Here is an 18872-nt window from a genome sequence, read left to right on the forward strand (position 1 = left end):
CATTTTTTTTGTCTATCAGGTCATGGATTTGTTAGTCTAGACTCTTTCTCTGTTAGTGTTTCTTTTGTAATCGATTTATGCTTTTATTTGAGCAGAGTTGGTCTTTTAGCTGGAATCCTTGTTTGTTTGCCCATGGATCTGTTTCTGTAATTTGGCCTCATGGCTTGTTTATTCAATGAAACCTATCTTTATTTTTCGAGGAAAAGAAAAACACACACACAGGTTGAGTCATATAGATTCATTTTCCAGAGAGGGGAAAAAGAATAAGAGATTCCTAAAAGCCTTTCTTTTCCAAATCCATTCCTTCACATAAAATCAATGTTTCTAAGCTAACTGGTAAAAATAAGGTTCCCAACCACCTTGTTTTCTTGAAAATTCACTCATCACGGATACAGTGGGGCTAAACCTAATGCAGATTCCAGATGAGTAACCAGCAATATCCCTCTAATGTACATTTCATCATGCAGGATAATCATAATCTGCCATCATTAGTGGGATTCCACAAGTACATACAAGGGTTTGCCATTCAATCGCTCACGACCCTGCCAAATCCAAAATAGTCCGAATCACTATCAATTAGAGACCTAAACAGCTATAAAAAATAAAACCAGATGCACTTTGTAAAGGTTAGACAACATAAGAAAGTGCACTATTTAGACTGCCTAGTTGGATTTCCTCTAAAAACAAAAGCTATGGAGAGAGAGAGAGAGAGAGAGAGAGAGAGAGAGAGATGCAAGAAGGTGGAGAAACAGATAAATTTAATAATTATCTTATTACTCTCATATGGAAAGGAAAAAGCGGCTATGTACTCACTTTTAAATCTGGTAATTCGATTACACAAGCACATTCAACAACTTCTGCTCCAGCACGTTCTGAGATTATATTTGCAAATTCATTAGAAACCCAAGCAGATTTCAAATTTTGAGTGATATTTAAAGCAATCACATTGGGATGAAATTGAGCATAATTATTGCAAATGAATGTTGATAACCCCTTAAAAGCTTAGGTAAAAACCAAAATCTACATCATATCATCAGATGGCCTGTTTTCCACACTCCAATAAAGATTGTGAAAAACAAGATTTTATTTCTCACATGCATTAAATTAGACATAGGAATTAAAGATGCTGATGTTAATCTAAGATTGATTTTAAACATGATGAAACATGCTTGTCATGCAAGATGCAAATTGTTCTTCCTTGTGCCATCCAACATTTACGAAAGATCAGATAATATTACAAGCATGAATGTAATACACGTACACATCATTTAAGAACAAAAATATTCATGCATCGAAATCTATTAAAAAAAGGTGAAACTCATGATGAAGAAAAGAATAAGTACATCTTGATTTAAAAGATCTTATGACATAGTTACCAAGTAAATTCATAGCTGCTCGCAGGGTGCCACCAGTAGCAATCAAATCATCAACCACCAAAGCACGTTCCCCTGCACTGACCGCTCCAACATGCATCTCAAGACAGTCACTTCCATATTCCAGAACATACTCTTCTTTAATAACTTCACCTGCAACAAGATAAGATATCAGTAAACTGGCCATGGGAGGTATTCATCTACATATTACATAGTATCTCTGAAGTTGAGCTAACAAGTTCAGATAAACCATAGAAGATATAAACAGCATTAGCACATGTAGTCAGACAGATTCTCACATAGTTGGATGACATAGGAATTATCAGACATTATATGCGCAAAGACTTACACTCGTCACAACTAGTAAACATCACTATTAACTAGCCACACTAAAAATAAACAGTGAGAGACATTTCATTGCAGCACTTGCATTGATACAATGAGCACTTGTTACCATTGTCAATAAGAAGAAAAAAAGTACTTCATTATTTTCCTAGAAGTACAAACTTAGTACATCACCGTGCAAAGTAGCCATGTCTTATCACTATCACACCAAATCAAACCAAGACAAAGTGCATGTCAGAAATATAACACTCTGATTTACCAAATGGGCCATGACTTAAGACTCCAGGTAAAAATAGTACAGGACATTATAAATGATGTAAAAATTAAGTGTAGTTTATTGCTTTACATCAGGTTATCTAGTATTAGAGAGGTGTAGATTGAGCACGCACTTCATCAGAATTATTAGTCATGCAATTCTGTATCTATAAAGCTTCCAAAAATGGAGAATTACAGTACAAAACAGAGATCATAGCATAACACAACCAGTACATCAGGACTGGCAATTCTGAGCTGAAACACAAAGAAAATGCACAAAGAGATGAGGAAGTACCAGGCAATTTCTTTGGTTTTCTCAATGGAACAAACTTTGCTCCAATTGCCAATGCAATAGGAGGTCCAAATATAAATCCTCGTGCCTCTATTCCTGGAAATAAAATTCCTGGTATTTCAGAAATACAACACCTCAAACAATTTCAAAAGACTTTCTTAATTACAGAAAAATTTACCTACATCATGTAGCAGGATGCAAAACAAGGTGCAAGTATAAATGAATTTTTCCAAAGTTGAATGCTCTCAAGTCTAGTGTTAAATTGTGAATTTTCTTTCGGGGAAAAATGGGAAGGGGGGTTTTGTTCTTCTAATTGACAATAAATAACAGAAACTTTTAAAGAAACGGTGACAAATCAATGAAACAACTACACAACTTAAAGTGGCAGTGTGACACCCTTGATATTGCTAAGAAAACAATGCATTTCAACATTGGATGGAGAAAAGTTCATCAGCAAAAACAAGCGCAATTTGTGCTCAAATCTCCACCACTGCTCCATCCAGAAAAAGGACAAAAAGGTAATAGAAAAAGAAACTTTCAGTTCATTAATTGATCTCATGAATCTCATTCTCCACCAATGTAGTAACATCAAAAGGCACAATCCACCTGCTTGTGCTGAAGATACCAACGACATGATGTTGCATTAACATACACAGACTAGATCAAATGGCAAAATATTTATCCATCAAATAGGCATTCAAATTGTATGCAAAGCAGTTAGAATGCATTCAGAGTGTAATAGCCAAGACAAAACACAAAAACAAAAATATGAAAAGATACAACCAAAGTTTACGGTTGCTGTATATTACCTCAAGAACACAGATACAAAATGCAAAAAATTGTAGAGCATTAGGCGAGGAGAAATATTTTAATGGCTAGAAAACAAATGGCATGTTCACAACATCCCTTTTTCAGGATAAAATAAAGAATTGCTAGCAATTGAACCATAGCAATATCTGCAATTGATTTATGCTCCAATGAGAGTCGAGAACTGTATACGGGAAGAATTCAATCTCCGCCACCAAATGTCTATATCATCACTGCAGAACAGTTTATCATAAAAGACCTATAGATTTCATGACAATACAACGATGAAGCACTTCAAATGATTAATCTTTCAAAATTACTTGGAAGTCAAAGACACAAGCACTGGCATAGCCAAATGATGGAATGAGAAAAGCTTAACCATATCAGCAACCAAAACCTTTTAACCAAAGAACTGTTTCTTATCAGAACTTTAGCTAGGAAAACAGTTATATTTGTGAGAAAAATATCTTTAACAGTAACTTCAACATAGGATATTAGATATAAGGGTTCTAAATATAATTTGAATTTCAAAATAAGTAAATAAATAAATAAACTGCAGTTTGCAAAAGACAAGAATATAATGTCAAATGTGATTATTTTAAGCTTAGTGGGAGGGTGTAGTCTCTCCATGATGGTCGAGCGTGACATACATCTATTGATGTATTCTCTGAACTAGGCCTTCCACTGAACAACCCTATGATCACATGCTCTGGACCTAATCCAGCGGATAACATCAACTAGGCAGACAAAAGATAAGAAGTTGCAGAAACCTTTATCTCACAGAGGAAAATGCCACGACTTTATAATTTTAAGAGAAGATTCCACAAATGTATAAAGTTTCTCACGAACACAATAAGACAACAGACGTCCAGATGAGCACACAAAAAGACAGATTCTAATGCCACACATTAGGACAAAGCACATATATACTAAATGTTGACCAAATCCTTTGTGATCCAAAAATATAATTAAAATGAGGACCATTGCCAATATAATGATGAGATCATGAAAACTTTTCAACTTTGCACAAGTTTGTGGAAGAAATAGCACGTCATATGTGTATTGGAATTTTGCTATTAGTCGTGAATGCCAGACAACCCATCATGTATGGTCCTTTAACACAGAAATATGTTCATCAACATATGATGCATAATGGAAGTAACTCACCACTTAACTAACAACTCAGACACTCTATTTGCTCAAGAAACAGTTAAAGACAAGGAGATTTATCATTATCAATAGAGGAATTTAACCAACGTACAAAATCGCCAAGTGAATGCCAAAGAAACAAGACCCACTATATTGAACACAAAAATTCATGTATCTCAGACTCTCAGAGAATTTGGATACAAGTTAAAAAGAGGAAACGGAATTGCATCATGAGAAAGAAAAGAGTATAAACATGAGGCATGGGATTGGGATAAACACATGTGAAGTTCCCTATTACAATGGAGCCAAAATAAACCGGCCCAGTGGTAACTCGCATTATTTGGGTCCACCTTTTCAACAAGGTGGGCATCCATCACCAACCACCATCAATCCACCCAAATCGGATCCCAGCACCTGCCCATAACGCCAACAACAGCAACGACAGAGAGAGAGAGAGAGAGAGAGAGAGAGAGAGAGAAAATTCTAGCCGCTCAAAAGGAAAATAGAAACAGAGAGAGCAATCAATGGCACATCCCACTAACAAAAGCCATTAGTCAAACAAGAAATCACTCTATTACACCCCACCCAAAAAAAATTAAAGAAACAAAAACACCGTGAGATAGCACACACATGCACAGTCACTTCCAATTTGCATAAATTGTCCCAAAAAGGCATTCGTTAAAAAAAAAAGAAAAAAAAAAGAAAAAAAAAGGGGAACCAGAAACTTATACACTGGTGCATTTTGCTCTGTAAGCAAACGGACCCCACCACCTTCAACCCCAAATCAAAGAGAGAAAAAGTTGTTAAAAAGCCTTAAATCAAATCTTTAACACCTCAAAAATGAAACCTTGAAAAAAATAAATAAATAAATAAATAAAAAGGAGAAATGGGGCTTGTCTTGTGTCGTCTACCTGCAACAACCGAAATGTTTTTCCCTTTATATCGCTCAACGAACAAATCGATCGTGTCCTTGAACGCTTTGGGATCCAGTAGTAGAGTTGTGATATCCTGAAACATGATACCTGCCAATTGCCATAATAACCCCTTCAAAACTAAATCTTTGAAACCTGAGGATAAATAAAACATAGTCGTAAAACATTATCAGAATTTACGCAAATTTTAGCATCAAAGAGAGCTTAGGGGTGTCTTGTTATTTAAAGACAGAAAACTCTGTAATAACTAGACGGACTTGTTCTTTGTGGTCAAGATCATAAATGGGAAGAAAAAATGGGTACTTTCAATTTTCTTGCCTGCATTTTTTCAGCAACCAAAGAGAATACAAGGAGCAAAAAAAGGGCAAAATGGCAAAGAAACCTTCTCTGGGGAAATCGGGGACAACGCGAATCTTAGTTTGGATGCCATGGATGCGAGGATCTTGGTCTCTGAAAGCCGACATTGTATCTTTTTTTGTATCTTACTAGTATCTATGTTGTGTATATAATAGAGAAACAGCAACAGAAACAAGAAAAAAAAAAACTCTCCCTACGCCTCTCTGCTTGGTTCTCAGTTCAAAAAAGAAAAACTAAAAACTTGCGGGGGAAAAAAGAGGGAGCACGGAGATAAAAATAAAAGCGAAAGAAGAGGCAGACGCACAAAGAGAGAGAAAGTGACGTACTTATGGAGAGAGAGAGAGCTCTCTGCACAAGATGGAAAAGGAGAGAGAGAGAGAGAGACGGACAGAAATGAAATCTTTTGGACAATTAAAAGAAGAGGGAGCCTCGTGATTCCACTTCTTTGTATTTAACCACTTTAAGTTTTTACGCTTCAATTCAATCTCTCTCAATCTTTATCCGGTTAAGAAGCCGCGCGGCTTGTCGTTTTGGTAGGGATTTTGTGCGCTTCTCGTGTTGGGTTAAAAAATTACTTCGTTTTGCAACCTGCAGTTTTTTCACCATCCATATGGGAAGATTATTTAAAGTTTATGTTTGGTTCACATTATTCAAACTCTCGTCAGCTTAGCCACCTATCACCGATTTTTGGTCAATTCTTGTCACTAATCTATACATACGTATGATCTATTTATGGACAAAAAAATAATTAAGTTTTGCCTATTATCACCCTTGGGCTAACTTATTATATTACTTCATCAAGCTTGTCTGACTTCTCTTGGCTCTAGTTTTCTATTATTGTTCATGGGTCTTCTTCGGCTTGCGAGATACCTTAAGGTCACTTTAATTTGAGACGCCTTGAGATCGCTATAATTGAGGAATCTTTTAAATTAACGGATTTGGCCTTACTTGGTTTCCCTTATGCTTCATCTGGCCTTTGTCTTCCCTAGGTTGTTCTACTTGCATCTGTTTAGAGACAGTGGCGCTACTTCCTCTCCAACTCAGGTCTCTCATTGGTGGCTAGGTTACGAGAACCCTAGGGTTTCTTATGTGGACATTCAACTTCTCATGAGCTGATTTGGGTTGGATTGTTTTTAGTTTACTTCTAAACCTTTTATTTTTTTTTTTATTAGCTAGATTATGGGTGATTCCTCTATTTGTATCTTTTTGGATCTTTGTTGAAATAGCAGTCTTTATTGAGCCCAAGCCTTCTTCTAGTTAATATGATAGATGTTTGTATTTTAGTTTTAATTCAGTTCTTGATGCTTTGGTTTTAGTTTTATTTGATTCAATTTTTATTCTAATTTTAGTTCTTAAAATAATTTTGTATTAACTATTGTGATATATAATTATTTTGAAATTATGGTTTAAGGTTTAAGTTGATTGTTATTATACAATGACACACTCTCTAGCTATTTCTTAAATATATACTATTTAATTATGAGATGAATATATAATTAAGGATTAAATATATTATATATGTCAATTTACTTATAATTAATAAATAAATTATATAAATATAATTCATGGTCTATATAATTTAATAATATTCATAAGTTTAAAAAGAAAAGTTAAAATAGTAATCAAGTGAGAATACCAAAAGATTATGTGTAAATAGTTTTATATTTTTTTTTATTTTCTTCTATCAATATTACTATCCTAGTAACTTTAACAAATGATTAATTATATGACATTTGATTTTTAGTACAAGAGAAATTTGTCTTTTTTTTGGAATAAATAACTTTAATTAATTAAAGTTGAGAAAATAATCCAATTTAATGAACATTTGATATCATACAATCTATATAGTTTTTATTTGTTGAAAATTAATATATGTGATCTTTTTGTCCTTTTTTTTATATAACAAATTTTTATGTATCCAATAAAAAGAATTTTTTATAAAATGCATTTATTTATGCATTTTCCAAATATTCTATATGTATATCAAGAAGGAAACTTTACAAAAATAATATGGCACAATTAAAGATCGTTTTGACCGTTCGTGTATTGCACTTGGTTTTGTGTTTTTCCTTTTTTTTTTTTTGAATTTTTTGCTTTTTTTGAGAGAATTTTTTGCATGTTTTAATGTGGGAGTTAATGTGTCCTTCGATTGGGTTGCTCTTAAGGTCACTGATAGCCAACGAGATGCAGTAAGCCAGCTCGTAACCACCCTGTTGGCTCAAAAGAAAGAGTTATACGTAAAGTGGTGTAGGGAAGAGAGGCTTGGGAAGGCAATGGCTAGGTCTAACCTACTCGAAGAGAGTAACCAAGAATTAAACTAGGTCGTCCATGCAAAACTCACCAGCAAACTCGTGCAATGTCAACAGATGATGTCCCAAAAGTTGACTGAATTGAACAACCTCAAGCTTCACGTGGCTTCCTTTCACACTAAAAAAAAAAATCGAGTTTACGTTGTCGTGTTTACTTCTTTGATTGTTTTCCTAGCTTTCATGTGGCTAACTTGTGGTTGATGAAAGTGATCAGAAGAAGATGATAGTACTCATGCAACCTTGAATTCCTTAAGGTTGAAGAAGCAAATTGAAATAGAATTCGATAGCTCTGGCATTGCTTTGTTCTTAGCTTTATCAAATTACGTTTTGTTGTAACCTGAAAACCTTGAAGGATTTTAGTTTGCAAATCTCTTTAATTATGTCTCGGTCCAAGATTGGAGTGTTTGAAATTTTTTAACGTTTCCATAAAGTGGCCCACTATTAGATTTGTAACTCAAAATTTTAGTGGAATTTCCAGAGAGACATTTACTTAATTTGAGTGAAAGAAATATTTACTATATAGAGTATAACTCTTATTTTAGTATTATTTCTAAATTAAATGAAATTTCTAATCAGATTGAGATTGAGGGAATTAACACTATAAATAAGAGAATGGTGAAAAGGTTATTTGGGTTTCAGCTCATAGAGTGGGGCTATCGCCCATTGTAGAGAAGGGTTTAGTCAATTACTAAGGATTTGACTTTATCCATTAATGAAGGATTCTTGCCTATTGATAAATGGCTCTACCCATTGCAGTCCTATGGAAGGAGAGAGGTTTTGGCCCAAGGTAGAGAAGGGCATAGTACAAGAGGAAGGGACTATTGTCTACTGCAGTTGAAAACACATTTTATGATGTAGTAGTTAAAGTAGTAAATATATTGGATTATATCAAGAAAAGAATGAGAGAGACTAACTAATATATTTATTATGAGCATTTATTATATGAAGGTTCTCTTGGGTATAATTGAGATGATGGGTAATATAATTTTGAGCTTATAATTGATAATTATTTATTTGATTATAATGGATGATAGCATGCCCGTAGATGTAACCCTATGTGAAAAGGGTAAACTATTTAAATATTAATATTTTGTGCGTTTGTTTTATTTCTTCACAGTTTACATACATTCGCGATACACAATAATTGGTATCAGAGCATAGAGATGATCTTAATGAGTTCAGTTGAAGGTGGAGCTATTGTAACATGTAGAAAGTCACATATACAATGGTGATGTGCAAGCTCAAGGTGGTGGAGAGTTGAATTTATGGTAGAGCTCTTGATGCAAAATCAAGAAAGTTGATAACAATAAGATTTTTCTTTTGAAGAAAGAAGCGAGTTACACCTAAGATGAAGATTGAAAAGTTAAGATTTAAAAGGTTCAAGCTCAAACTTGAAGAATTAATGATTTGATGACACCCAAGAATATCGAGGTATGCAATAATTGATGAATTTTAAGGCAATGTGGAGATTGTTAGATTTGTGACTCAAAATTATATTGGGATTTGGAGAAAGATATTTTCCTAATTTAGGTGGAAGAAATATTTCTCGATAGAATAACTGAATATTTCCTATATAGAGTAGAACTCTTATTTTAGTGTTATTCATAAATTGAGTGAGACTCCTAATCAGATTAAGATTGAGGGAATTAACACTATAAATAGAAAAATGGTGAAAAAGTTATTTAACTTTCAGCTCATTAAGTGCTGCTGTTATCCATTGCAGAGTAGGGCTTTGCCAATTGCTGAGGATTTGGCTTTACCTATTGATAAGGGGCTCTTATCCATTACAGTCCCATAAAAGGTAAAGAGGCTTCGATCTAAAGTAGAGAAAAGCATAGTCCAAGAAGAAGAGATTATTGTCTATTGTAATTAAAGACACCCTTTATAGTATAATAGTTAAAGTAGTATAGTCTTGGGTGCAATTGGAATGATGAATAGTATAATCTTGGGTGTAATTAAAATTATTAAGTTATTATTGTAATTATTATAGTTATAATTATAATTGTTATAATTATTTTAGTTATTATAATTATTTTAATTTTTATTATAATAATTATAATTATAAAAATTAAAATAATTATTTGAAATATAAAAAAATTATTTTTTATATTTATATTTTAATTAATAATATGAAAATATAAAAATTGAAACATCCCAATAAGAATGTGGGTAAGATTAAGCATTTAGCTTCTAACAAGATAATCATTTTCATCCTCTATTTTGATTCTGTGGTTGAAAGGGAAAATGATGATTCCTTTAGTTGTGAGAATTTAATTCTCTAATTTGTGGGAATAAAAATGAAAAAATGAGTTTCTAAACACCACAAAGAAAATCATTCCCATTTCTAAATAATTTTTAGTGAACTAAAGGGGACTTAAATTTGTAAGAGTGTTGATGCGAGTCAAAATATGCTTGATCGCCACATGAAACTTTATATGTACAAAAAAGAGGAGGTTATAGTAGGGAGAAGGATTCTCCATTGACGAGCTTCCGATGACCAAGTGAGTAGAAGATCCGTTAATGAGAGCAATATTGACCTTTCAAATCATGAGGTGCCCCGAGCTCGTAAATTCTGGACAGGAAGTTTTCTTGGTTGAAAACTTACCCCTTTCTAGCAAACAATTATGTAGTACATAAGTGATTACAAGCAAGATACGTCGCATGAAATGACAAATCAATGGCAAATAAATATGTATACAAAATAGGTTTCACAAAATTGTAACCACTAAGGAGTTATTAAAAAAAAAAAATAGCAACCGCTTTATATATTTATCCATCTTGCTTTGCTATTTCATGTAATGTGCTGACTAAGTTGTTTGATCCTGGTATTTATGCCTAAAGATTCGCCTTGTGATTGGTCCAATTATCTTTGTTCTAATAAGAGGAGTTCCGAATGATGATGATTTATCTGATTGAGCATGCAATGTGGATCATAGTTCCTAGAGGATTCTCTTCTTAATAAAGATATATATCGAGTGGTGAATTTAAAAAAAAAAAAAATATATATATATATATATATATATATATATATATATAGGATCATATAAAAAATAAATAATAAATATTATTAAAAAAATAAAAATATAATATTAATATCTTATAATTAGGCTCAACAAAATTTATTATCTTAAAAATTATATAATTATTACTGTTATCTAATACATATATATTTCTCTATATAAATAATTATAAATCATTTATCAATTTATCATACGTACAATTTTACTATTTTATCTTGATGAAGTTCATTATCAATTTGTCTCAATTAATTTTAAATTTTTAAAAAAAAAATTCAGAAATTAAATTTATGAGAGATATCTATATATAGACACTTGTATATACAAAGAATATATTAGAAAAAGAGGAGTCAATTTATGGCCTACATCCGCTACTGTATATATCGGATTTTGTTTGAAATTTGCGATATTTTTGTATAGAAGTCTAAACATCAACTCTTTTTCATCTTATTCAACACTAATTCATATGGAGTTAGCCCTAATTTATAACATTTTTTAAAAATAGTCTCCTCCTCTTAAATATAATCGTCTATTACTAAGGTTCTAGTTTCATCTTGACTCTTGGAAATTGATTCTTCCTGTTAACATCTCTAGGGCTCTCTCTATAACATTTGGTCCTGCTAACTGTGAGATAGAATTTCTCTTTCACCTCATCTTCTAGCTTTGAACTTATACAAACGTTCCTTTGTAAGCCATGATGAAGTGAATAGTTTGAATGTCACTTTAGAAAATATTAATTAAAAAATAATAATTAAAGGAATTATTCAAGCAAGTATTTTGTATTTCTAATAATGTTGTTTTCAATTAAGAAACCTTTCAATCGCGTATGCAAAATTACAAAGGAAACATCACTTCGAAAGTTGCCAAAAAGTTACACTGCATGAATATGTAAAATATAGTGCTAATTAAGCAAAGGGTTTATAATTATAGATACTGACCCTTTATAACTAAGCAATATCCCCTCTCCAAGTCTGGATTATAATAATGATTTGGGTATATATGCAAGACAATAATCATTTTAAGAGATTAGATTATTACAATTACTTAGATTCTTTTATCATTCTATTGCAACTAAATCTTTCCTTCCATGTTTGTAAAGATTTTGTTTTTTCATAGTTGTATGAATTTTATTGAAAGATTATATATTCCAATTTTCTTAATATAGAAAAGAAGGAGGTTCTTCAAATCTCATTTGATTTATTTTTAAATAAGTTCATAGATTCTTTTTAATAAAATTTTTTATTAGCATAATTTAAAAAAAAAGCCGTACCAAGAAATATTCAAGAAAGTTAATGTCACAATATTAAAAATAAAATGCGAGTAAAAACTTATATAATAAAACAGTAATAATATATTAGTATATCACCTGAAATGGTAAAATAAAAAAAAGATAAGTATATAAATGCAGTTATAATTTTTGTGAATTCAATATATATATATATATATATATATATATTTATTTATTTATTTATTTATTTATTTATTTACAAGTCCCATTCCCACGTAGGATTAGGGCTAAGCAGAATTCGGTTTAAATCGAACCAAACCGAGTCAATTCGGTTCAATCGGTTCGGTTTTAAAATTTAATCGGTTCGGTTAGGTTTTAATTTATAAAAATTTCGGTTATTTTGGTTCTGTTCGGTTTTGAAAAGAAAAAATAGGTTAAACCAAACCGAATAGTGATTTATATAGTCAAATCGAACAGAATCGATTTTTGAATTAATTTATTTTTATGGAAAATTTATGAATTATATTTAATTTTATATATATTAATTGTTTAATTTCATTGATTAATGGTTATTAGGTTCAAACCAAAGTTAAAATTAGATCAAATAACTTGAAAATCAAGTCTAAATTAAAAAATCAATCAAAAATCAAATTGATCGGTTTAAACCGAATCGAATCAAAATAAAGTGATTCGGTTCGATTTGATTTTTCATCAATTTTGATTCGATTCGATTCGATTTTTAAATTTAATAATTTAATTTTTATAATTTAATTCGATTCAGTTTGATTCGGTTCAAATTTGAACTGATTGTTCACCTCTACGCAGGATGCACGTAGGCATTGTTAGGATATATTACATGGCAGGAACATATATAGTAGGTCCCAACTGGGCATCGTGTGAACTATTTTGATACATTTCAACTTCTAACTTTTTTGTGTTCCAGATTTGCCCATCCATCCAGCCATTGAAAGCATGTTACCATTAAATAGCCATAATGCCTCCTTTATCATTTGAAACAGAGATGTCAACGGATTCGATATTTAAGAGTAGCTGACCTAATTAAACTCTTTGAATAGTATATTTTATATATTAAGTATTTATTATTTGAATTTATTTATATAAATAAATAATTAATTATAAATATATATTTTTATGGTAATATATATATATATATATATTTATGTATTATATTTTAAATAAATAAAATTTAAATATTTTATTAAAATTTAAAATATAAATTATTAATTAAAAATATTTTTTATATAGAATATTAATTAAAATATATAAAATTAAACTATTTTCAATATTATTCAAGTAATAATAGTCGGGTTTAATTGAAAATAAACTTTAATCAAATTTTAGACGATTTTAAATAGTGTAAATATTAATTAGGTCGAAATTTGAATATAATATTTTTGCAATACCCAATCTATTAAGGTCTCTAATTCGAAATGATGTTCCCTTTTAATTATTTTTTAAAATTTAAAAATAATTAGATCACAGTTTCAAGTTGAAATAATTAGATTTCAATTAAAATTAAATAAGTTTGAATTAAATTGATTTAATTTTTATTAATTGAATTTAAATTTTATTTTTTTTATTTAATTAGTTTGGTCAAAAGAACCAACTAAGTAAGCTGGCAAAACTTTACTCTTCTATAATGCTATACAATTTTGCTTATATATATATATATATATATATATGCTTAATTAGTATATATATATATATATATTATTATTTCTTTCATGCGGTTTGCAAGTTGTTTATAATTACTATACATATTTGTGATTTAATTTTATTTATATATTATTTTAAAAAATTATTATATTAATTAACTAAGAAACATTAAAACTAATAGAAATTTTTCATAAAACAAGTATAATAATATAATAAAAATAAGAAAACTAAAGTCTAAAATAAAATTATGAAAACACTTTAGAGACACTTTCATTATACTCTAGTTATATGCATATAAATAAACAATTATTATTAAAAAAATCCTATTCAAGTAAAAGTAAATGTTATCTCCACAAAAAGATGGTAAAAATCAAGACCATTTTTTTTTTTTTTTTGCATAGGAACCCTATGCAAGTAAAAGCAGTAATAAAAGTTATATAAATTAATTTTACTAGTAAAAATAAATCAATGCATCATGAGATTTTACCTAAATAAAAAGATGGTGAAAACCAATAGCCTTTCTTCCCATAGAAAAATATTCTCCAAATAACTAACTCAATACTTACATACATAGTTTATAGTTTTGTAAATAATTTTAAATATTTATTTTGTTCATAAATAACATATTGATAAATTGCAATACATGATAACATAAAGTATTTAAATAAATTAGGATATTTTTAATAAAATTCTTATTTTGCTTAACATATATTGATCAATTTAATTTTCAATTGGATTAGATAGTTTCTTAAGAGAATTATATATATTTTTTTAATCTTTAGAAAGGATAGAAATAAAGAAAAAAAAAAGAAAAAAATAAAAGTTAATGGATACCAAAATTTTTTTTAGGAAACAAGGATATCCTTATTATCATGCAGCCATTGGAAAAGCATGTGTAACTCATACCCACCCTGATAAGAAGTAGAAACCAAATAATCAAGATGAAAAAAAAATCAATTTAAAAGAAAAACTAATGAATGGGAGAGGTTACTCTCAAAATATTAAAAAAATAAGAAAAATAAATTTCCAAGTCAATATCATAAATTGATCCCTCCATATGTTTGATTTCTAGAACAATGAGACCAAATGTTTGATTTCTAGAGCAATGGAACCAAGGCAACCTGAACTACGGAGACTGGCAATTTTTTATATCTCTAGCTTCTAGGGAGAGAAAATTTCTCTCAGTTCCTTTTCCTTCTAAAGACTAGGTCTTTTCGTCTTTGCTATTTTGAGTGGTCTTTCCCTATTCCATTTAGGCAAGGGACGACTCCTTCCTCCCTTTGCTTAAAGTGTGGGTTCTTTCCTCCCTATCTTTACAATGGTTCTGCATTCATGCCGTGTCGTGATTGTTTATGGGGTTTTCTAGTGGTTATTATGTAAGCTCTACTCTGGGGGGTTCTACTTGTTGGTATGGCATCTTTGGGAACATTTTGGCGCTAGAGTTAAGCCTCTAGTCCCTTAATGGCTACAAGAGATTGAGAATGCCAAAGGTTTTTGCCATGCTGTGTTTGATCTTTGATTCTTCATTTGTGTTAAAGCTTCTAAGAAATTGACTTTTAGCATGGGGTTTTGTTGTGGCCTCAAATGGACTTTGTAACAACCCAAATTTTTTAAATTATAAATAAAATAAAATAAAATAAAATAAAATATTATGTTATTAATATTATAGAATTTATTTAAATTAATTTTAAAATAAAAGAAAATAATTACAATAAATAAATAAATGAAAAAGAAAAAAAAAAAAAAATATATATATATATATATATATAAAAGTTGAAAGGACCATTTGCAGACGTATTTGAAAAAAAAAATTAAAAATCAAAAATCAAAAATTTTGAAACGTTGAATAGAGCCCCTCTCCGTTCCATTTTTCTCGTCTCTCCTTCTCTCCCTTTCTTTTTATATTTTCTTTCTTCTTTTGCTCCGGCCAATGACCAGTGAAGACCAAATGTCCAGCATGCTCCAGCAACCATGGGAAGCCAAAAACTAGTGGAGTAGGCGGTGGCAGCAGTGGGTTTTGAGAAGAGAGAGAAAATAATGGTAGCTGCTTTCCGACTATTTTTCCAGTGATCTGACCATTGGATCGAATATCCGAGACCACTGATAGACTCAGTATAGGGAAATCTTCGAGATAGGACCGGTCTTGTTCTAATCGGACTGTCCAGATCGTTTGGTGAGATTTTCAAACTTTTTCGATTCTCAAAATTTAAAAATAATTTTATGATAATTATTAACACAATTTGGACTTAATTTAGGTACAATCAAATCGTGAATAGCTCATTGGCGCCAGGATTGCATTTTCAGCCAGATCTGGCTGTCCGACGGCTTGTCTTAGAACATGATCGATATTATAGTCAATCCTAGCACTTTTAGACTTTTTAGATGCGTTCCAGATGTCAGATTTAGCATAGGTAAACCCGAACTCTATAATGCTCAATTTTTGCCTTGTATTGGGTTAGAATAAAATTCATAAAATATTCGTAAATGATCAAAAAATTATAATTCCTTTTGTAATAGCCTTATAATATTGTTAAGAATAACATGGCAAGTTTATAGAATTTTTAAAGTTAATTTGGATAGTTTTTTTGAAAAATATTAGTTTTGAAATCTTATAGTTAAGTTGTCTGATGTTGCGATTATGCCTGGTTTGGAGGGCCCAGGAGCGGCAATATAATGATGATGAGATATGGATTGAGTTTAGAAGTGTTATTTAAACCATTTTGTAGATTGGGTAAGTTTCAAGTATAGGAAAAATTCTGCCAGATTTCTGGCATGAATTAGGCTGTCTGTTATCTCTTCAGAGTCTTATTTTAAATTAGTACCAATAAATCTATAATATAATTATTTAGGTGATTGAGATCAGCTATTTTCTTCCACCCAACAGCCACAATAGCCTCTGGTGTATTGTGAGTAAAATATTAATTTTAATTATAATTTCAATATTATTACATATTCAAACATGCCCATGCATCACTTATAAATATGTATCTATGTAGTTAAATACTAGGCACGTTTTATATTACATTCTTAATTGATGAAGTGCCAAGGTTGTTATTTATGGTAATTTGGAGCAGTGTGCATGCGTTGACATGTGTGTAGCATGTGGTATTGGATATGGATAGAACGGGTAGACGCGGCTTAAGAGACACTCGCTAGGACCCCGTCTTTTATGGATAAGTCGGGGTAGGCACGGCTCGAGATGATCTTGCTGGCCCTCGCATTTAGTTTATCAAGCGAAAGTCTGGCTTGAGAGACACTCACTAGCAGATGTTGGATTAAGAGAGCTGTGTAGAGGATCAGCTTCTATATATGTACTGTTTGAACATTATTGGGTGTGTGAGTGTTTCAAATTACCTTTTGGCTGTTATGATGTGATTGTATGAAAATTATGATAGTGGTGCATTCCACTCTTTAGGATGCATTAGCTTTAGATAGCTATAAAAATTGTACTTAAAATTAGTATTTTACTCTCTGAGTCGAACGCTTACTCTTGCTCACCCTATTTTTCCAGGCTACAGGAGGGGACCTTTTTTTTCAGAATAACCTGCTTCTTTTCTCGCAGGTTATTAATAATTACTTAATTGTATTATTATTCTCTAAATTTATAATTTAGCACTCCGTATGTACTAGCAGTAGTATTAATCTTGTCAGGGACTGTATGAATTTAAGTTTTTGTATTAATAAATGAAATTTTTTTTTATGATTTTTAAATAGTTTGTAAATGATGTAATAGGGTTGAGCTGGGCTCCCCTTAATTTGAGTTTCTGATAATTATTGAGTTAAGTTGGCCCGAAATAAAATTATAATAGTTTAATTTAAATTATTTTATATGAATGTTGGGCCTAAATTGTGGGTTTAGTCATGGGTTTGGGAACAGTAAAACTTACTACAAGCCTCAGAGGCTTTATGCTGGCCCAGGTTCTAGTGCTAGTACGGCCCATGGGATCGAGTTGTGACAGACTTCGTTTTACATGCTATCTACTAGTGAGGACTCCCTTACTCTTGCTTCCCTGGGTTTTAATGTTGTTTGACTAATGGCTGACTAGCACGATGCTGTAGGTGGAGCCCCAATTGATTTCTTTTGACTCATTTGGGTAAAAATACTACATTTGGGTTTTGCTTTTTGTGATCGGATTCCCCCATAACTGTAGGGTTTCTGTGGATTAGACTCTGGGCTTGAACCTTTTCGATCAAGTATTGTTGTTTAATTAAGGATCTTATCTATATAAGGCCTAAGCTTGTACTATTTCTTCATTTCTTTTAGCTCATATATATAATGTTTATGTTTAATGAAATCATACTTATCTTCCAACAAAAAAAGGATACCCTAAACTAGCCTTCTTTCTCTATCTTATTTTCTTTTGTCCTTTCTCTAAAATTTCTTCCCCTTCCAAGGTTTCTGTAGCTTGAGGAGGTGGTTTTTGGCTATTAACCATCTTTTCTCCTTCCTTTCTTTTAATATTTTTGTAAGTGTTTTCTACATAGATCTAAACGCTATGGAAGCTTTTTTTTCACCTCTTTTGTAAGGCTCTTGATGGGTGCTCTTATCTTCTTTATAGGTTAGCTTTATTTTTTCTTAAAGGAGTATATCTGAAACTTAAAAAGAATGAGCCAGTTTTGGCTGAGTTATTGTAATTTGTGTGCTTTTTTCTCATTTTCTTTAATATTTTTGAATTCAAATTATGTTTAATATTTATTTATTATATTCCTTGTATTTTATCTAATATCAATAAAATTCTACCTTTTGATAAAAAAATAATTAATTAGTTTTAGATGAATTGATGAAATATATACAAGAGAGTATTCCTTGGTGCATGATGTTTGCGGATGATATTATTCTGATAAATGAGACACGAGAAGGAGTCAATAGAAAGTTAGAGCTTTGGAGAAGTACTCTATAGTCGAAGACAGAATACATACATTGCAAGTTCAGTGAATGTCAAACTGGTGATAGAGAAGAGGCTAAATTGGTGACAGAGAAGGAGTTAGTTTGGATGGAGTGGTACTGTCCCAAAGTAATCACTTTAAATATCTCGGCTCAGTCCTTCAAGTAGATGGAGAATGTGAGGAGGATGTTAGTCATATGATTAAAGCCAGATGGTTAAAGTGGAGACGTGCCACGTGAGTTTTA

General features: G+C 31.1%; 1 protein-coding gene across 1 annotated transcript; it reads right to left on the reverse strand.

Moving 5' to 3' along the window:
* Positions 1-223: 223 nt before the first annotated feature.
* On the reverse strand, positions 224-5934 carry LOC110660397 (adenine phosphoribosyltransferase 3). The gene is made up of 6 exons (XM_021818709.2): positions 5536-5934; positions 5133-5243; positions 2269-2361; positions 1377-1526; positions 814-872; positions 224-542 (listed from the first exon to the last, which is right to left on the reverse strand). The coding sequence occupies exons 1-6, from the start codon at positions 5615-5617 to the stop codon at positions 489-491; spliced, it is 549 nt and encodes a 182-aa protein (XP_021674401.2). The 5' UTR covers positions 5618-5934; the 3' UTR covers positions 224-488.
* Between the last annotated feature and the right edge of the window lie 12938 nt (positions 5935-18872).

This window comes from Hevea brasiliensis, chromosome 9, assembly GCF_030052815.1.
Source record: "Hevea brasiliensis isolate MT/VB/25A 57/8 chromosome 9, ASM3005281v1, whole genome shotgun sequence".
Lineage (NCBI taxonomy): Eukaryota > Viridiplantae > Streptophyta > Magnoliopsida > Malpighiales > Euphorbiaceae > Hevea > Hevea brasiliensis.

Excerpts from the sequence above, each read along its gene's own strand:
- LOC110660397 (XM_021818709.2), bottom strand. The coding sequence starts at position 5,617 with ATGTCGGCTTTCAGAGACCAAGATCCTCGCATCCATGGCATCCAAACT. Across the intron at positions 5,244-5,535 it reads CCCCGATTTCCCCAGAGAAG|GTATCATGTTTCAGGATATC; the intron begins GTTTCTTTGCCA and ends GGCAATTGGCAG. Across the intron at positions 2,362-5,132 it reads AAACATTTCGGTTGTTGCAG|GAATAGAGGCACGAGGATTT; the intron begins GTAGACGACACA and ends TTTTATTTCCAG.